General features: G+C 45.9%; 1 protein-coding gene across 1 annotated transcript; it reads left to right on the top strand.

Annotated features, from left to right (window-relative positions):
• Positions 1-640: 640 nt before the first annotated feature.
• On the top strand, positions 641-19,904 carry isy1 (ISY1 splicing factor homolog). The gene is made up of 11 exons (XM_080000071.1): positions 641-811; positions 5,083-5,105; positions 6,383-6,434; positions 10,512-10,577; positions 11,204-11,246; positions 11,465-11,577; positions 11,662-11,779; positions 11,964-12,086; positions 15,354-15,463; positions 15,569-15,658; positions 19,649-19,904. Exons 1-11 carry the CDS (start codon positions 809-811, stop codon positions 19,754-19,756), a joined length of 849 nt encoding a protein of 282 aa, XP_079856197.1. The 5' UTR covers positions 641-808; the 3' UTR covers positions 19,757-19,904.
• Positions 19,905-21,670: the final 1,766 nt, after the last annotated feature.

Genomic DNA, 21,670 nt, shown 5'->3' with positions numbered 1-21,670 from the left:
GTATTTATTGTTTTATTGAATTTATTGTTTTATTGTATTGTTTAATTGTTCTGTTGTACTGTTTTATTGTAGTTATTGTATTAATTGTTTTATTGTATTTATTGTTTTATTTTATTGTTTTATTGTATTGTTTTATTGTCCTATTGTATTTAGTGTTTTATTGTGTTGTTTTATTGTATTAATTGTTTTATTATATTGATGGTTTTAATAAATGTATTGTTTTATTGTATTGTTTCATTGTTTTGTTGTATTTGTTTTTGTTGTTATTGTATGTATTGTATTTGTTTTTGTTTTGTTGTATTTGTTGTTTTATTGTATTTATTGTTTCATTTTATTGTATTGTTTTAACTTTGTATTGTATTAATTGTTTTATTTTTTATTTATTTATTGTTTTATTGTTTTTATTGTTTCATTTTATTGTATTGTTTTAACTTTGTATTGTATTAATTGTTTTATTTTTTATTTATTTATTGTTTTATTGTTTTTATTGTTTCATTTTATTGTATTGTTTTAACTTTGTATTGTATTAATTGTTTTTTTTATTTTTTATTTATTGTTTTATTATTCATTGTATTGAAGCTGGACCTCCGCGCTCCCTCCGCCCGGTGGCGCCGAGGCACCATCCGCCGTAAAACGCAACGAAGAAGAAGAACAGCGCCACGTTCTGTCCGCGTTTCAGTTTCTTCGGAAATAAAATACATTTAACTAGATACAAGTAAAATTAAATAAAATTTAACTTAGGTTCGTTAAACTAAAGTACGAGTTATCTCGTTTCCAAACAGGAAGCAGCGGAACAACATCCTGCACCATGGTGAGAAACACCGGCTAACCTGCTAGCGACTAACCGCTAGCCATGTGTAGTGGTTAGGGTATTACTACTACTCTGTTTGTTAAAAATGGTATACTGTCGTGTATTATACGGTGCATCGTGTACTTTACAGTATGTTGGAGCTCAGAAAACCAACGCGTGACTTGTGATTTTTAACGTTTAGACATGGTTGGAGTTAGTCCGTTTTGTTTACTTCCTGTCAGCTGACCTCCAGTGGCCGCCATCTTGCTGCGGGCTGCGCTGGACGCGTCACTGCTGCGTCGTACATAGCTGTTATATAAATATAGAACTAACTGCAGTATAGAAATATACAACTTTTAATAGAACTAACTATATAATTAATGTACTATTTATAGAACTAATTGTATAAATATATAACTATATATAGAATGACTATATAAATATAGTACTATTTATAGAACTAACTATATAAATATAGAAGTACACAGGTGGACAAATTGGTTGGTACGCTTACAGCTCATTGGCACAATGCTTCATTCCTCCTGGAAAGTGATCAAATTAAAAGCAATGTTCTCATGTATACCTGCATGCCTTTGGTATGTCATACAGTAAAGCAAAGAAACTGTGAGAAGAGATCAATTATTGTTAAAGAGATCAATTATATTCTAAAATGGCATGGACAGATTTGTTGGTACCCCTTAGAAAAGATTATAAATAATTGGATTATAGTGATGTTTCATACTAGAAGGTATTGGAGGCAGATGATTCGTTGTGGTGACCCCTGACGGGAGCATCTGGAAGAAAGAGAAGTGATGTTTCAAACGAACTTGTTTTCTTTAACTGGTACCACACATGTCCTTAATTTTATAATCAGTCATTCAGCCTATTTTAATGGAGAAAAGTAGTCACCGCTGTTTGGTATCGTGGTGTGCACCACACTGAACATGAACCAGAGAAAGCAAAGGAGAGCTTTGTCTGAGGAGATCAGAAAGAAATTGATAGACAAGCATGTTAAAGGTAAAGGCTATCAGAGCATCTCCAAGCAGCTTGATGTTCCTGGGACCACAGTTGTAAATATTATTGAGAAGTTTAAGGTCGATGGGACTGAAGCCAAGCTCCCTGGACGTGGCCACAAGAGAAAAATCGACCCCAGATTGAACAGAAGGATAGTTCGAATGGTAGAAAAAGAGCCAAGGACAACGTCCAAAGAGATACAAGCTGAACGCCAAAGTCAAGGTACGTCAGGGTCTGATCGCACCACCCCTCGCTTTTTGAGTGACAGTGGGCTCCATGGAAGAAGACCCAGGAGGACTCCACATTTGAAAGAAAAACATTAAAAAGCCAGACTGGAATTAGCTAAAATGCATATTGACAAGCCACAATGCAGCCCAATCTCCAGTTTTGACTCATCTGTCCAAAGAAGAATGTCCTTTGGACAGATGAGTCAAAACTGGAGCTTTTTGGCAAGTCACATCAGCTCTATGTTCACAGACGAAGAAATTAAGCTTTTAAAGAAAAGAACACCATACCTACTGTGAAACATGAAGGAGGCTCAGTTATGTTTTGGGGCTGCTTTGCTGCGTCTGGCACGGGGTGCCTTGAATCTGTGCAGGGCACAATAAAATCTCAAGACTATCAAGGCATTCTGGAGCCAAACGTACTGCCTAGTGTCAGAAAGCTCTGTCTCAGTCGCAGGTCATGGGTCCTCAGTAGTAGTAGTAGTAAATGTACAGGAAGATATCTGCTGGCCATTGCTGCCTGTCACACCTCCTCTGGTGCCCATGCGTCAGCTGCAGGGTCATCAGCCAGAAACCACCATTCCCCAAAGTTTCGCTCCTTTAATTCTGGAACGTCTCCTGGTGGCGGAGCAGTGACAGGGACGTCTCCCTGTCTCTCCCTGCACCCCCTCCCTGTCACCCCCTGCAGCTGATAGTTTTTCTCCCCTGCGGCTGTTGTCTGGGGTTAGGTGTTCTTTCCCCAACACCTATCCTTCCTCCTCAGCCAGAGCCAAAGGCTCCCCTTCTCAGCCTCCTCTGCCAGGTCCTTTGTTGCCCTCTTTAGCCTCCCTCCGGTCACTCAAGAGGCATGTGGTTGACAACTCCAAAAACTCTCGGCATCCGACCTCCACTGGGTAGATGGTAGCCTTCCAGCCAGCCTCCCGGCACTCAGCAGCCAGCTCTGAGTACTTGGCCTTCTTCCGTTCAAATGCGGCCTCAATCCCCTCCTCCAGTGGTACTCTGAGCTCAATGAGGTGAACAGAACTTTCCTTGGTTGACCACACAACTATGTCTGGTCGGAGAGATGTGGTGGTGATCTCTGTGGGGACCCGGAGCTGCCTGTCGAGGTCAACCCTCATGTTCCACTCCTGGTCGGGGGAGAAGGGCCTTGGTTTTCTGTTGGCCTGGTGTTTCTCCTAACCCCTCCTTCTGAGACAAAGCTGGTGTGGTCCTCTGCTGATAGTGGTTCTTTGTTACCGTGTCGACACGCCTCCAGCACTTCGGCTAGCTTTCTCAGGACCTGGTCATGGCGCCATCTGTAGCGCCCCTGTGAAAGCGCGATCTTGCAGCCTGATAGGATGTGCTGGAGGCTTGCGTTGGGGGAATTGCAGAGTGAGCAGCATTCCTCTTTCCCAAACCACTGGTGAAGGTTCCGAGGACAGGTAAGCATGTCATAGGTTGAGCGAATGAGGAAGCTGAGTCTTGCCTGTGGGATCTTCCACAGGTCTGACCAACTGATGTTCCGGTTAACAACTCCCTCCCAGGTTGTCCAGCTTCCTTGTCGGCCCTGCGACACAGCCTTGATCTTGTAGCGATCTTCCTCCATCCTCGTCACCTCTGCCACCACCATCTCCTTCCTCTCCTTATGGTTGACCTTGGACCAGAAGCGTGGCGCCACGCCACTCCCCATTCTAGCCCTGCTCTTCCTGTCTGGGCTCTGCCCACTATCTCCCGGTGTTGCAGCCGACCGACAGCTTGGTCAACCTCGGTTTGGGCATTCCACTTACGGCCGGTTGGAACCTTGGTATTTGCGTTCCTTACCGTCTGTGGACTCCCTTAGCTCGAGAACCAGTCTGGTCTTCTCCTGCTTGTAGCCCAAACTTATGGACTGCAGTGGCAGCTGAAGTGTGTTCTTCCGGAAGAGACCGGTTTCAAATAGGCACCGTGGCAGCCCCAACCACTTTCGGATGAATGAATTGGCTTTTCCATCCATCTTACTTGCGGTCGATGAGGGGATCTCACTCATTCTCAGGGGCCACATTACCCTCCTGTAGAGTATGAACTGGTAGCACCAGACCTTATACTTCCCAGGAAGTTGGCTTTGGTCGATCCTTGTCAGGCCGTCAGAGAGCTGTTTCATGACGGCTTTCCCCATCTGTTCTGTTCTGTTCCCGATCTCCAACAGGATAATGACACACAGCGAAAAGCACCAAGACTGGATAAGAACAAAACATTGGACTTTTCTGAAGTGGCCTTCTATGAGCCCTGATCTGAATCCTATGGAACATCTATGGAATGAGCTGAAACATGCAGTCTGGAGAAGGAACACTTCAAACCTGAGACAGTTGGAGCAGTTTGCTCAGGAAGAGTGGGCCAAACTACCTGTTGACAGATTCACAAGTCTCATTGAGAGCTACAGAAATCACTTGATTGCAGTGATTGACTCTACAGGTTGTGCGACAAAATATTAGGTTAAGGGTCCCATAATTTTTATCCATGCCATTTTAATTTGTTTTATTATGTCAAATATTCTGTTGAATCAAAAATCAAATCAAAGTCTGATTTCTATTAAATATGGAATAAACAATGATGAATGGCAATTACTTTTGTGAGTTCAAGTTATTTCAGAGAAAATTGTAGGTAATTTATTTTCATCGAAGGGTACCAACAAATTTGTCCACACTTGTATTTATAGAACTAACTCTATGAATATGGTTCTATTTATAGAACTAACTGTATAAATATAGAACTAAATATATACATATAGAACTGTTTATAGAACTGCTAATATAAACTACTACTCCGGCTTCACATAAAATCTGAGAGTTAATCTATTGATAATCTGGGAAGTTATTGGTTAATCAGATGCTCATTTAAACTGATGAGAACTAGTTTTATTGATGTACAACTCACCGTGTTGGGCTTGTATGTAGTAGTACATAATGTACACCATGTACATGATGAGTACATGATGTACATGATGAATACATAGTGTACATGAGTAAATAATGTACATGATGAGTACATGATGTACACGATGAGTACAGCGTATTTTACTGTTTCTCATTTTTCCAGGCTCGAAACGCTGAGAAGGCAATGTGAGTAGTGTGTGTGTGTGTGTGTGTGTGTGTGTGTGTGTGTGTGTGTGTGTGTGTGTGTGTGTGTGTGTGTGTGTGTGTGTGTTAGTTATAGTGTACGTCACTGTGTGTCACTGTGTGTTATAGTGTGTGTGTGTGACTGTGTGTGTTATAGTGTGTGTGTGACTGTGTGTTATAGTGTGTGTCACTGTGTGTGTGTGTGTGTGAGACTGTGTGTTATAGTGTGTGTCACTGTGCATGTGTGTGTTATAGTGTATGTTACTGTGTGTGTGTTATAGTGTGTCACTGTGTGTGTGTGTTATAGTGTATGTCACTGTGGGGATGGTAGCTCAGGAGGTAGAGCTGGTGGTCTAGTAATCTAAAGGTTGCTGGTTGGATCCCAGCCTCCTCCTGCTAGCATGCTGTAGTGTCCTTGAGCAAGACACCTAACCCCTAACCCCTAAAAGCGTCTGCTAAATGCAATGTAATGTAACTGTGTGTGTGTGTGTGTGTTACAGTGTATGTCACTGTGTGTGTGTGACTGTGTGTTATACTGTGTGTCACTGTGCGTCTGTGTGTTATAGTGTGTCACTGTGTGTGTGTTACTGTGCATGTGTGTGTTACAGTGTATGTCACTGTGTGTGTGTGACTGTGTGTGTTATACTGTGTGTCACTGTGCGTCTGTGTGTTTTAGTGTGTCACTGTGTGTGTGTGTGTGTTACTGTGCATGTGTGTGTTACAGTGTATGTCACTGTGTGTGTGTGACTGTGTGTGTTATACTGTGTGTCACTGTGCGTCTGTGTGTTATAGTGTGTCACTGTGTGTGTGTGTGTGTTACTGTGCATGTGTGTGTTATAGTGTATGTCACTGTGTGTGTGTGTGACTGTGTGTGTTATACTGTGTGTCACTGTGCGTCTGTGTGTTATAGTGTGTCACTGTGTGTGTGTGTGTTACTGTGCATGTGTGTGTTACAGTGTATGTCACTGTGTGTGTGTGACTGTGTGTGTTATACTGTGTGTCACTGTGCGTCTGTGTGTTTTAGTGTGTCACTGTGTGTGTGTGTGTGTTACTGTGCATGTGTGTGTTACAGTGTATGTCACTGTGTGTGTGTGACTGTGTGTGTTATACTGTGTGTCACTGTGCGTCTGTGTGTTATAGTGTGTCACTGTGTGTGTGTGTGTGTTACTGTGCATGTGTGTGTTATAGTGTATGTCACTGTGTGTGTTATACTGTGTGTCACTGTGCGTCTGTGTGTTATAGTGTATGTCACTGTGTGTGTTGTGGTTGTGCTCCTTCAGGACGGCTCTGGCTCGCTTCAGACAGGCTCAGCTGGAGGAGGGAAAGGTCAAGGTGGGTTACTCCTCCTCTCCTACTTTTCTCTTCTACTCCTCCTCTCCTCCTTTACTCTTCTTTTACGCCTTCTTTACTCCTCCTCTCCTCCTTTACTCTTCCTTTACTCCTCCCCCTTTACTTCTTTACTCCTCCTTTACTCCTCTCCTCCTTAACTTATGGCACAGCAGCGCAGCGGCTTCTCAGCTACCGGCAGTTGGCGTATTTACTAAATGTGTAGTGAGGGAGAGTTCGACTCGTTGATCCCAGTATAGTGATCAAACCTAGAGTTAAAAGCTGTCTTTCTGGCTAAGACAACAAGATGGACCTAATAAGACTCCGACTGAGCAGCTATAGAGAAATGCGGAACTGCTGTGCGGTTCTCTTAACGGAATCATGGCTCAACAACAACTTGCCGACTCAGCCGACCAGATTGGCAACTCCTCTGCCGAGCCGACCGTAACCACCTGTCCTTGAAATCTCGTGGAGGCAGCCTCTGTGTCTACATCAACAAAGGCTGCTGCATAACCCGTAGTCTGGTGGGTAGCCATTGTTTTACCTGCTCCGAGAGTTGACAGTTGTGTATATTGTAGCTGTCTTTTTTTTTTTTTTTTTTAAACCTTTTCTGTCAGCATGCTGGGCATACAACACAGTATTTGTATGCCATTTGCATCCAGGACAGAGTAAGTCTGCAAGTGGAGTTCAAGTTCTCCACCTGCAATGCAACTCTTTATTAATTCTTAAATCATCAAGAACTGCTGCAATAACTCTGTCCTGTGGATGCCCTGTAGAATGACAAGTGCACAGTTTTGGTTATGGAGAGCCACCACCAACCCCCCTCTTTGGAGAACTATTCATCATGGATCTATAACAACTGATCACTACTCCAAGAGGGGGAGAATAATAAACAAATACAAATAAACATAGAAACAAACAACATTTTCACAAAAACATGAACATTGGATGACAACATGTATTGAAAAACTGAATTTAGGTCCAGTTAGGTCCAGGAAAACTGGAACTACAACTGGTCCCGTGGCCTCTTCCTGTCAAAGTTATGGCAGTAAATGAGGGAGGAAAGGAGGGGAAAGCACCCCCGGTTGCTGGGGTTGCACTCCAAGCAGGGGTGTGTGTGTGTGTGTGTGTGTGTGTGTGTGTGTGTGTGTGTGTGTGTGTGTGTGTGTGTGTGTGTGTGTGTGTGTGTGTGTGTGTGTGTGTGTGTGTGTGTGTGTGTGTGCGTGGGTGTGCCTGTGTGTAAGATGTCCACTGGTGAGTGTACATGATTTATCATTTACATTTAGTCATTTAGCAGACACTTTTATCCAAAGCGACTTACAAGGGAGAATAACATTCAAGCTACATTGCGACAGAGACATTAGTGTAACTGTATAACTGTGTAACTTATCCCCATTGGTACTGGTGTAGAAGGTCGGTATTATGTTGCGGCGCCTCCAGGCAGCGCAAGGGGCCCCGAAGCCCCCCGAACTCCACGGCCCCGCGGACAACCCCCGGCTGCAGGAGATCCCCGGATACCCCGCCCTGCGGCCATGGCATCCGGGCCCGGGTCCCCAGAGAAGCCAGAGGGCCGTGGAGCAATTCCTGCGCCCAGCCCGAGAAGCATGACCAAGTCCCAGGGAGCACGAGAAGGCCCTGCGCCCCAGGGGTGCACACATACAACCAACCCCCGGGCGCAGGCACAAGACGCAGCCGCCGGCACAGAACCCGGGCCACGGGCGCAGGCACAAGACGCAGCCGCCAGCACAGAACCCGGGCCACGGGCGCAAGGCACGGGCCCGGATCACGGCCCCACGGTGACAGACCGACAGCCACGGCCCGCACAGGGGGGGCGCCGCCCCACCGCAGCCAACCAGGCGCCCCGCCCGGCGGGAGTGCCAAGTGACCATACACGTAGCAGCAAGTGCCCAGCACGGGGCACCTCGATGTTACACCCCCCCCGGCGATGCCAGCAGGCCGACAGGTATACAGGCCCTCCACCACCCCCAGCACCTGGGGCGCCCGCCGCAGAGAAGCCCCGCCGCAGATGCAAAAGGCCAACAGCCGCCCCCCACACCCCAACCCACACCCCCAACGACAGGCAGTCCCCCCAGGGGCCCCAGAAGGCACCCGGCGGTGCTCTCCGCAGCCTTGCCAGGTCGCAGCACATCACAAGCCAAGCCAGCAGGCGCAACCGCCACGACTCCAGCCAGGCCGGGAGGAGGGGCCCACCCACCATATTGTAGCTGTCTACATCCCCCCGAGTGCTAATGTTAGCACAGCACTCAGGGAGCTACGTGACCCCATCTGTGAGCTCCAGACCAAGCACCCAGAAGTTTTTTCTCGTGGTAGCATGGGACTTTAATCAGGCTAAACTGATGGACATTTTGCCACGCTTTCAACCAGGGGAAACAACACGCTGGACCATGTGTACATGTGCCCACACCTGGGCTTCTCTGATCACAACTCCATCCTGCTGGTTCCTGTTCAGCATCCTGTGCTCAAAGACGACAAGCCCACACAAAGACCATCACTGTGTGGCCCAGTGGAGCTGTCTCTACACTCCACGACTGTTTTGAGTGCACTGACTGGCAGGCATTCAGAGAAGCAGCAACTGATGAGGGTAGGGTAGTCCTGGAGGAATTTGTATCATCCGTTTGTGGATACATCAGCAAATGTATCAATGACGTCACCACCACCAGGAAAATAACCGTCTGTCCCAGTCAGAAACCCTGGCTGAATGGACAGGTGCCGTCTCTTCTGAAAGCACGGGATTCAGCCTTTAGGTCTGTAGATGCAGTGGCACTAAGAGCAGCGAGGAGGGAATTGGAGGCTGGCATCCAAAAGGCAAAGGCCACTTATGCCCTCAGGATACAGGGTTATTTTTCCACCAACAACCCCCGGAGCATGTGGAGGGGCAAAAAGAGCATCACGGACTACAAAGGGAGGGGGCATGCACAATGCCCTCAGGGCATCTTTTCCTGATGCTTTAAACACCTTCTATGCCTGCTTTGAGTAATCCACCTCCTCCCACAGCACCAGGCTCACACTCCCACCAGGTGAGCTGCCCCTCAGTGTGTCTGCTGTGGATGTGGGGGGGACGCTGCGAAGGATCAATCCCCGTAAAGCAGTAGGCCTGGACAACATCCCAGGTCGGGTTCTGAGAGATGGTGCTCAGGAGCTCACAGGGATGTTGATTCGATATCTATAACATCTCACTCTCCCAAGCTGTGGTGCCTGTTTGTCTCAAGACGTCCACTATCCTTCCGGTGCCCAAAAACTCATCTGTGGGAAGCATGAATGACTATCGTCTGGTGCCCCTCACTCCGATAATCATGAAATGCTTTGAACGATTGGTTTTGGCCCACATAAGGGACACAATCAACATCAACGTGGACCCCCATCAGTAAGCTTACAGGAAGAACCGGCCTGTGTCTGACACAGTGTCAGCTGTTGTCCACTCAGCTGACAGGAAGGTGCTACGACCAGCGGTTAAATCTGCTCAAAGAATATCCGACGGCAGCCTCCCTTCCTCGGAGGACATTTGTCAGCAGGTGCAGAAGCGGGACGTCATGTATCATGAAGGACCCCACTCCCCCGGCACACCGACTGTTCACCCTCCTCCACCCCCCTCCCCTCAGGCAGAAGGGTGCGCAGGCTCAAAGCCACAACAACAAGGCTCAAGTGCAGCTTCTTCCCAGAGGCTGTGAGGGTTATCAACCCCTGACTTCAAGTCTGTCCACTGCACCTTTTAATGCTGCTACTGTCGGCGGCTGCTTTGGTGGACTTGATTTCACTTATTTTTTTAACCATTACATTGAAAATGTTATTTATTCCGTACGCTGCTGTACGGATATAATAAACTGAACTGAACTCCTCCTTTACTCCTCTTCTGCTCCTCCTTTACTCCTCTCCTCCTTTACCCCTCTCTATGTACCGTGTGTACTATCTACAATATGTACTGTCTATGTACTGTATTTGTACTGTGTGTGTGTGTGTTGTGCTGTGTGGTTACTGTGTATGTGCTCTGTGTGTACTGTGTCTGTATTGTGTGGTTACTGTGTGTGCTGTGTGTGTACTGTGTGTATTGTGTGTGTACTCCAGGAAAGGAGACCCTTCCTGGCCTCAGAGTGCAGTGAACTTCCTAAAGCTGAGAAGTGGAGGAGACAGGTACTGATACTATCAGTAGTACACTAGTACTACACTAGTAATTAACTTGTAAGATTGTTGTAAACCAGTAGTAAACGTGTAGTAAACTTGTAAGCTTGTAGTAAACTAGTAGTAAGCATATAATAATCTAGTAGTAAGCTTATAGTAAACCAGTATTAAACTAGTAGTAAGGATGTAATCTAGTAGTAAGCTTAAAGTAAACCAGTATCAAACTAGTAGTAAGGATGTAATTATTTAGTCGGGAGCTTGAAGTAAACTAGTAGTAAGCTTGTGGTAAACTAGTAGTAAACTACTAGTAAGCTTGTAATATCGTTTAAAGTACTCAGTACAACCAGATGCCGGTACTGGTACAAGCAGGTACTAGTACCAGAACTAGTACAAACAGATACCAGTACAACAAGATACCAGTATGAGTAAAACCTGATGCTAGTACAAACAGATAGTAGTACTATAGCAGTTGTTTTTCCCAAGTATATATAGCACTCTACAGTAGTGCTCTTTTGTACATGTAGTATCTGTAGTACCTGTAGTAGTACTGGTATTGCAATCTTATTTTGAGTAGAACAAAATGAATGTGTAGAACCGACTGTGTGTGTGTGTGTGTGTGTGTGTGTACACTCTCTCAGATCATCAGTGAAATCTCCAAGAAAGTGGCTCAGATCCAAAACGGTGAGCAGAGCTAACCTTTAAAGTACTAGTTAACTCTTTAAAATGCTAGTTAACCCTTTAAAGTACAACACTAGTTAACCCTTTAAAGTACTAGCGCTAGTTAACCCTTTAAAATACTAGTGATAGTTAACCATTTAAAGTGCTAGTTAACCCTTTAAAGTACTCATCCAGATGAGTAATGGTGTTCTGACTGTACTGTGTATTCTGTGTGTACTCAGCTGGTCTGGGTGAGTTCCGGATCCGAGATCTAAACGATGAAATCAACAAACTGCTGCGAGAGAAAAGTCACTGGGAGGCGAGGATCCAGGAGCTTGGAGGACCCGACTACCGGGTGGGATGCTGCTGTTGTTGTTGTTATTATTATTGTTGTTATTGTTATTATTCTTAATCATCATGATCATCATTATGGCTGCAGCGTATCGGCCCCAGGATGTTGGACCACGAGGGGAAGGAGGTTCCTGGGAACAGAGGGTACAAGTACTTTGGAGCCGCCAGGGACCTGCCGGGCGTCCGCGAGCTGTTCGAAAAGGAGCGTAAGGGCCGCTGTCTACATAGCAACCAGCCCTCACACACCACCCTGTCTCCATAGCAACCGGCGGTCACACTGCCCCGTCTCCATACCAACCAGCACCTCACACCTCCCCGTCGCCATAGCAGCCAGTCCTCACAACTGCTCATCTCCTTCGTAACCATCCCATAATATCCATTGTGTTCTAGCGGCTGCAGTGGTGAGAAAGACGAGGGCAGAGCTGATGAAGGATGTGGACGCAGAGTACTACGGGTACAGGGACGAAGACGACGGGATACTACTTCCTGTGGAGCAGGAATACGAGAAGCAGGGTACACAATACTACACTAAACTACACACTGTATTACACAGTACTATACACAGTCATGACATTTCACTGCATATATGTATGACCGTATGCATATGTATGTGACAAATAATCTCTCTTGAACTTGAACTTGAAGGGATGTTAAAATATGTCGACAATAAAAAGTAATATCTAAATCTTATTGTAATTAATTAATAAATAACATAGTTAGGGAGAGTATCATTTATTTTCAAATGTTATTTATGTCATTTGCCAATACGCAGATGTTACAATATACAAAAAGAATGAAGAGCCGTAAGATAACCAGCTCCCCTCGTAATTAATCCCCTTATTGCCACCTCGCTTTTTCTCCTCTGTTCCACACTTGGACATGATACTACATTTATTCATTCATACTCTGTGTTAACGTGGTGACTTCCCATAAAGGACGGAAAATATAACACGTTTTTCAGGGCAAGGATCTCCTCCATTACCACAGTATACCCTACGATGCACTCATACCCTAACGCTAAGCCTAACCCTTAGATGCACTCATACCCTAAGCCTAACACTACGATGCACTCATACCCTAACCACACACACACACACACACACACACACACACACACACACACACACACACACATATATACACACACACACATATATATACACTACTCACAAAAAGTTAGGGATATTTGGCTAAGCCCAATATCCCTAACTTTTTGTGAGTAGTGTATATATATTTTCTCTCCCTCTTTCTTGACTAAAATTAACTATCTTACTTGCTAACCTTATACAACCCTTACCTAAACCTAACCCAACTCGGAACCTAACCCTAACCCCCACGCTAAAGAAAAATCAAGTAAAGGAAGTTTATTAAAATTAAAGAAAATTAAGTTGGTTAAAACCCATCCCCAAGTTAACTGGTGTTAACAAAGCCAATTAGGATTTTTATTGGAGGAAAACAAAGAAAGAAATAGGAGTTTATTCCAAAAAATGGGTGGAGCTATGCCCCATAGATTCGGACGTGCCGAGGAACTCACTTTGTTTTGAACCTGCAAGAAAACCCAGACACAAAGTAAGAACACAAGACACCTCTAAATAGTCACCTATTTAAGTTAATCTTGTAAAGGAAAAAAAAACTTACCTTACCAACCTAGACTTGCCTCAAAAATCAAGCTTAACCCACATTTAACTCCAATTGGCTATGGGACACATTCCGAGACTTGATCAACCTCGGGAGGGCCCATGATCCTGGGGTGCACTACTGATGATGTGTCCAAAAAATTCAGACGCAATCCAGATACAGAAATACAGTTTCAAAACCAACTTAAAAGCCAGATAGAAAAATTCTAGATCCATTCCAAACATTGTAATACAACTTAAAACCGACTTAAAATCCAAACGTAATCTAGACATGGAAATACATGTTTTTTAAACAAGTTCTGATTATTAGGTCCGGATGCAGTCCAGATATGGGAATACATTTCTGAAACCTGAACTGAAGCCTTCAGACGCAATCCAGCTGCGAAAATTATTTGTTCAAAATTCAGAGACAATCCAACTACAGAAATACAGCCTCTCTTTCAAATCAGACTTAAAATCTGGAACGCTACGTTCACAAAAATGGTGTCAAAAACCTTAAAGTCAGAACTTGAAAGCCCTTTACTTGGGCAACTGATGGACACAAAACCAATTTTATCTTTACCCTTTACATGAATATTAGTGGGTAATATGGGAATGGAGAGCTTCTGAAGACGTGCACCGGCCCGTGCATTGCCTTTGGTTCCCTATTTCAAACTGCCCAGTCGTTGGACGAGGCGGGGGGTGTCAGTCTCAAACTCAAATGACCTGGGGGCCACTGGCCAGGTTGTCTTCTTCGAGGGGGGACCTGTTGAACTTGAAGTTAAAACTTGAAGAAATATCTCTTATGATAATTTACTTCTGTTTTATATTTTCAACATTTATTACATTTGTGTGGATTAATATTTATGAGTATTATGACCATGTAGCAGGCCACATTCCTTTGTCTGGCGGGCCGGATGTGGCCCCCAGGGCTTTAGTTTGAGACCCGTGATCTAGAGCATCTCGCTGTTCCTGGAGATTCTCGCTGTATCTAGAGCGTCCCGTTTCTAGAGCATCCCATTTCTAGGGCGTCTAGTTTCTAGAGCGCCCCGTTTCTAGAGCATCCTGTTTCTAGGGCGTCTAGTTTCTAGGGCGTCTAGTTTCTAGAGCGCCCCGTTTGTAGGGCGTCCTGTTCCAGGGTGTCTAGTTTCTAGAGCGCCCCGTTTGTAGGGCGTCCTGTTCCAGGGTGTCTAGTTTCTAGAGCGCCCAGTTTCTAGAGCGCCCTGTTTCTAGGGCGTCCTGTTCCAGGGTGTCTAGTTTCTAGAGCGCCCTGTTTTCTAGAGCGCCCTGTTTCAGGGTGTCTAGTTTCTAGAGCGCCCCGTTTCTCGGGCGTCCTGTTTCAGGGGGTCTAGTTTCTAGAGCGCCCCGTTTCTCGGGCGTCCTGTTTCAGGGGGTCTAGTTTCTAGAGCGCCCCGTTTCTCGGGCGTCCTGTTTCAGGGGGTCTAGTTTCTAGAGCGCCCCGTTTCTCGGGCGTCCTGTTTCAGGGGGTCTAGTTTCTAGAGCGCCCCGTTTCTCGGGCGTCCTGTTTCAGGGGGTCTAGTTTCTAGAGCGCCCCGTTTCTCGGGCGTCCTGTTTCAGGGGGTCTAGTTTCTAGAGCGCCCCGTTTCTCGGGCGTCCTGTTTCAGGGGGTCTAGTTTCTAGAGCGCCCCGTTTCCCGGGCGTCCTGTTTCAGGGGGTCTAGTTTCTAGAGCGCCCCGTTTCTAGGGCATCCTGTTCCAGGGTGTCTAGTTTCTAGAGCGCCCCGTTTCTTGAGCGCCCGTTTTTAGGGAGTCTTGTTTCTAGGGTGTCACGCACTGAGTTATGAACTTGGATCATAGCGCCACCATGAGGCCGCAGAGAAACAATAACAGGAAACCAGCATAACAACAAATACTGCAGTATTCATGAACCCTGTCTGAATGGACCACACTGAGTACACATAGTACACCAGGTATTCAGACTGTACGCGAGAGCCTCAGAACTATTTCACTGACTGACACTCTGTCTGTACTGAGGCAACAAGAGCAACAAGAGCTGGACCCTGCAGGTCCAGTACTTACACTGAATACCTCTACAAATACCTGTAATAGTATTTGCACTGTAGAGAACAACAGTAAACATTAAAGATGATCAACATGCCCTGGTGTGTACTCTGTGTACTATGTACTTTTTGTGTACTGTGCAGCCATAGCGGAGGCGGTGGAGAAGTGGAGGTCAGAGGTCACAGAGCGTCTGGCAGGACGGAGGGATGAAGAGGAGGAAGAGGAGGAGAGTCTCTACACTGTGAGAGAGGAGGTACATTACTACAGTACTTCTACAGTACAACCGCATTAATACAGTATGGTATGTCATTACTCTAAAGTACTAGGTAGTATTTGACTGGTGTATTTGTACTGTGAGGTGGAGGAGCCTTCGTCCTCGGAGCAGCAGGAGAAAGAGGACGACGCCAACACCTTCATCTCCCACGTACCTGTACCTTCACAGCAGGAGGTACCAGTACTACACTACTACACACTGTACTACTACACCCTGTACTACTATAAACTGTACTGCTACAAACTGTATACTACACAGTGCTACTACTACGATATACTGCCACTACTACACACTGCTTCTACACAATGCTACTACGACTACACACTGCTGCAACTACTACACGGTGCTGCTGCTACTACTACACACAGCTACTACTACTACACATTGTATACTACACACTGCTACTACTACTACTACATACTGCTGCTGCTACTACTACACACTTCTACTACTACACACTGCTGCTACTACTACTACTACACACTGTATACTACACAGTGCTACTACTACTACTACACACTGCTACTACTACTACTAAACACTGCTACTTCACACTGTATACTACATAGTGCTACAACTACACACGTCTAATTGTTACTACAAGTACGTCACTCCGTAATTACGTCACTATCGTTACGTCACTACTTAATTGCGTCACTACTACGTCACCACATCGTTATGTTGTTATGTCACTACGTTATTACATCGTCATGTCGTCACGTCACTACGTCGTCACGTCACTACGTCGTCACGTCACTACGTCGTCACGTCGGTACGTCGTCACGTCGGTACGTCGTCACGTCGGTACGTCGTCACGTCGGTACGTCGTCACGTCACTACGTCGTTACGTCATTATGTCACTATGTTACCAGAACTTTACGTCACTACATCCTTATGTCGTTACGTCGTCACGTCACTACGTCGTCACGTCACTACGTCGTCACGTCACTACGTCGTCACGTCACTACATCGTTACGTCATTATGTCACTACGTCATGTCACTACGTCACTACATCGTTACGTCACTACATCGTTATGTCGTTACGTCGTCACGTCACTACATCGCCGTCACTACATCGCCGTCACTACATCGCCGTCACTACATCGTCGTCATGTCACCACATCGTCGTCACGACACTACATCGTCGTCAAGTCACTACGTCGTCACGTCACTACGTCGTTATGTCATTATGTCACTATGTTACTACGTTACGTCACTACATCCTTATGTCGTTACGTCGTCACGTCACTACGTCGTCACGTCACTACGTCGTCACGTCACTACATCGTTACGTCATTATGTCACTACGTCCTGTCACTACGTCACTACATCGTTACGTCACTACATCGTTATGTCGTTACGTCATCACGACACTACATCGTCGTCACGTCACTACGTCGTCACGTCACTACGTCGTCACGTCACTACGTCGACGTTACGTCACTATGTCGTCACGTCGTTACGTCACTACGTCGTTAGATTACTACATCGTCACGTCACTACATCGTCACGTCACTACATCGTTATGTCACTACGTCGTTACGTTACTACATTGTTACATCACTACATGGTTACGTCACTAGGTCGTTATGTCACTAGGTCGTTACGTCACTACTTCGTTACGTCACTACGTCGTTACGTCACTACGTCGTTACGTCACTACGTTACTACATTTTTACATCACTGTCACTACATCGTCACGTCACTACATCGTCGTCATGTCACTACATCGTCGTCACGACACTACATTATCGTCAAGTCACTTCGTCGTCACGTAGCTACGTCATTATGTCACTATGTTACTACAACGTTACGTCACTACATCCTTATGTCGTTACGTCGTCACGTCACTACGTCGTCACGTCACTACGTCGCCATGTCACTACGTCGCCATGTCACTACGTCGTCACGTCACTACGTTGACGTTACGTCACTATGTCGTCACATCGTTACGTCACTACGTCGTTAGATTACTACATCGTCACATCACTACATCGTTATGTCACTACATCGTTATGTCACTACGTCACTACATTGTTATGTCACTACGTCGTTACGTCACTACATCGTTACGTTACTACGTTACTACATCGCTACTGTTAAGGAAATTCTTCTGCAGTGATCAGTGAGGTTAATCTGCCCGCTACAAGAAGACAAAACTGAGAATATCCAAGATTATTTATTCTGCAGAATAAAGAGAAAGATTCAGTACCGCCACAAAGCAGCGCTGGGATCAATCTGATATCACAGAGAAAGACAGGAGGCTTTATACAGTAGAAACAGGGTGTGGTTTGGGTCAGAGGTCTCAGACGAGTCTGCCTCCCCTCTAACTGTCTTCCTGGGTGCCCCCCCTTCCTAGAATGTAAATAACAGGTACTTGCAACCTTGACCTGGCCGAATGGGGGTTGCATGACAATGCACTTCTAGGTGTCCCCCATCTCTATAGAAGGTAAACAGGCCACGTGTGATCTGATTCTTTCATATTACAATTGACATTGTAGGAGCAAGACATTTCTCTTTACATGAACTCTGGGGGGTTCCTGGGAAGACAGACAAATGTTTTCAAACCCCCTTTTGGAGATAGAGGCCTTTGTCCTCATTCAAAATAGTTGATCGTAATAATTTTTCCCTCACACTACGTTACTACATTGTTACATCACTACGTTACTACATCGTTACGTCACTACGTTACTACATCGCTACGTCACTACATTGTTACGTCACTACGTCGTTACGTTACTACATTGTTACATCACTACATGGTTACGTCACTACGTCGTTACGTCACTACGTCGTTACGTCACTACGTCGTTACGTCACTACGTTACTACATTGTTACATCACTGTCACTACATCGTCACGTCACTACATCGTCGTCATCTCACTACATCGTCGTCACGACACTACATTATCGTCAAGTCACTACGTCGTCACGTCACTACGTCATTATGTTACTACAACGTTACGTCACTACATCCTTATGTCGTTACGTCGTCACGTCACTACGTCGTCACGTCACTACGTCGTCAAGTCACTACGTCGTCACGTCACTACGTCGTCAAGTCACTACGTTGTCACGTCACTACATCGTCACGTCACTACGTCGTCAAGTCACTACGTCGTCACGTCACTACGTCGTCAAGTCACTACGTCGTCACGTCACTACGTCGTCAAGTCACTACGTCGTCACGTCACTACATCGTCAAGTCACTACGTCGTCACGTCACTACGTCGTCAAGTCACTACGTCGTCACGTCACTACGTCGTCACGTCACTACGTCGTCATGTCACTACGTCACTACGTCAACGTTACGTCACTACGTCGTCACATCGTTACATCACTACGTCGTTAGATTACTACATCGTCACGTCACTACATCGTTATGTCACAACATCGTTATGTCACTACGTCACTACATTGTTATGTCACTACGTCGTTACGTCACTACATCGTTACGTTACTACGTTACTACATCGCTACGTTACTCCATTGTTACATCACTACGTTACTACATCGTTACGTCACTGCGTTACTACATCGCTACGTCACTACATTGTTACGTCACTACGTCGTTACGTTACTACATTGTTACATCACTACATCACTACATGGTTACGTCATTACGTCACTACGTCGTTACGTCACTACGTCGTTACGTCACTACGTTACTACATTGTTACATCACTATGTCACTACATCGTTACGTCACTACATCGTTATGTCACTACATCACTCCGTCATTGTTGCTCCACATGGCATGACATGGCTGTGATTTATAGCCAACAAGCAGATGTCTGAACTGGACCATGTGTACTGTAGCCTGCAGCTACATTCAGCTATTAATATTATTATTCACATTATTATAATCATTATTTTATTATTATCATTATTTTATTATTATTATTATTATTGTGATTATTATTCACATTATTATAATTTTATTTTTATTATGATTTTTTTATTATTCACATCATTATTATTTACATTATTATTAAAATTATTATTATGATTATTTTTATTATTATTATGATTGTTTTATTTACTGATGGATGGTTCAGTCAGTTCACACTGTGAAGTCAGTTTAATTTTGTAGAAAACCCAGTCAACACACTGACCTCAACAACGTCCTGTCTCACTCCTCCCTGTCTCCCTGTCTGTCCAGGTGGAGGAAGCCCTCGTCAGGAGGAAGAAGATGGAGCTGCTGCAGCGATACGTCAGTGAGACACTTCAGGCTCAGAGTGAGACAGCCAAGACCCTGCTGGGGCTGTAGAGAGTGAGACAGTTGGAGAGAGAGACAGTGTGGTAGTCATCACGGACATTTTTCTAGATTTCATCTGTGAGCTGATCTGACTATTAAAGGATGTTGATGGTTTTTTTTTCAAAATGTTTTTTATTAAAATATTAAAATGAACAGGTCTGCCTAACCTGTCTGTCCGCCTTCCTGTCTATCTGCCTACCTGTCCTTCTCTTAGTCCAGATTATTTCTACACCTTCACATTTCTCTACAAGAGACCAAAAGCACAATATATACAATGGAACATGACACATTAGGTTATATACTTTTTTAATTTTATTTATAAAGCCTTATCAGTCCCACAACGGGGAAATTCACAATTTATCTGCATTTACCGTCCTAGTATCTGAGGTGTCTAGGAGCAGTGGCTGCCATGTAGAGGCGCCTGGGGAGCAGTTAGGGGGTTAAGTGTCTTGCTCAAAGGACACATCAGCACGCTACCAGGAGGAGCCTGGGATCAAACCAGCAACCTCCTGCTTACAACCCGCTCTACCTCCTGAGCTTAGGTTATATACTACATAATATGACACACTTTAGGTTATATAGTCAAGTCAAGTCACACTTTATTTATAGAGCGCATTTCATACCAGGACAACACAATGCACTTTATAAAGAAATACAAAAAAGAAGAGAATGTAGTTTTCAGCTGGTCATTACAAAAGAATGCCCCTGAAACAACAGCAACAACCACAAAGACAATAATAAAAGTGACTCCAACCACAGTGGCAACAACAGCAGCAATGGCAGCAGTAACATCGACACCAGCAGCAACAACAGCAAAACAACAACAGCAATGCACACGCAAAGACGTCACCGGAGCCGGAAGAGTCACTCAGAGATGTTTAAATTAAGGTGTAAGGTGAGAGATGGTTCAGTTTAGCTATAAGGTTAGCAGCACCAACCACACCAGCAGCACCAACCACACCAGCAGCACCAACCACACCAGCAGCACCAACCACACCAGCAGCACCAACCACACCAGCAGCAGTAGCAGCAACAGCAGGTTGGGGTTAGCAGCGAACAGATGATTTCAGTGTACATTCCATGTTCAAGGCAAGGAGGTGTGATCTGTGAAAGGCGATATATAACTATAATATAAACTATATAATATGACACATTAGGTTATATACGTTACTGTCTTGTGAATATGGCCCCTGACTGCGGCACCTGACTACGGCCTCTGACTGCGGCCCCTGACTACGGCCCCTGACTATGGCCCCTGACTGCGGCCCCTGACTACGGCCCCTGACTATGGCCCCTGACTGCGGCCCCTGACTGCGGCCCCTGACTGCGGCACCTGACTACGGCCCCTGACTACAGTCCTGTGAATGCGGCCCCTGACTACGGCCCCTGACTACGGCCTCTGACTGCGGCCCCTGACTGCGGCACCTGACTGCGGCCCCTGACTGCGGCACCTGACTACGGCCCCTGACTACGGCCTCTGACTGCGGCCCCTGACTGCGGCACCTGACTACGGCCCCTGACTACGGCCTCTGACTGCGGCCCCTGACTACAGTCCTGTGAATGCGGCCCCTGACTACGGCCTCTGACTGCGGCCCCTGACTACAGTCCTGTGAATGCGGCCCCTGACTACAGTCCTGTGAATGCGGCCCCTGACTACGGCCTCTGACTGCGGCCCCTGACTGCGGCACCTGACTACGGCCCCTGACTACGGCCTCTGACTGCGGCCCCTGACTACAGTCCTGTGAATGCGGCACCTGACTACGGCCCCTGACTACGGCCTCTGACTGCGGCCCCTGACTACAGTCCTGTGAATGCGGCCCCTGACTACGGCCTCTGACTGCGGCCCCTGACTGCGGCACCTGACTACGGCACTGACTACGGCCTCTGACTGCGGCCCCTGACTACAGTCCTGTGAATGCGGCCCCT

The sequence above is a fragment of the Zeus faber genome (genome assembly GCF_960531495.2).
Source record: "Zeus faber genome assembly, chromosome: 5".
NCBI lineage: Eukaryota > Metazoa > Chordata > Actinopteri > Zeiformes > Zeidae > Zeus > Zeus faber.
The sequence above is the reverse complement of the archived record's forward strand: the minus strand, read 5'-3'. Positions and strand labels throughout refer to the sequence as shown.

What these genes read in the sequence shown, in the direction of transcription:
- isy1 (XM_080000071.1), top strand. An exon ending in CGAAACGCTGAGAAGGCAAT is followed by an intron (nt 5,106 to 6,382) that starts GTGAGTAGTGTG and finishes GTGCTCCTTCAG; the next exon opens with GACGGCTCTGGCTCGCTTCA. An exon ending in GCAGGAATACGAGAAGCAGG is followed by an intron (nt 12,087 to 15,353) that starts GTACACAATACT and finishes TGTACTGTGCAG; the next exon opens with CCATAGCGGAGGCGGTGGAG.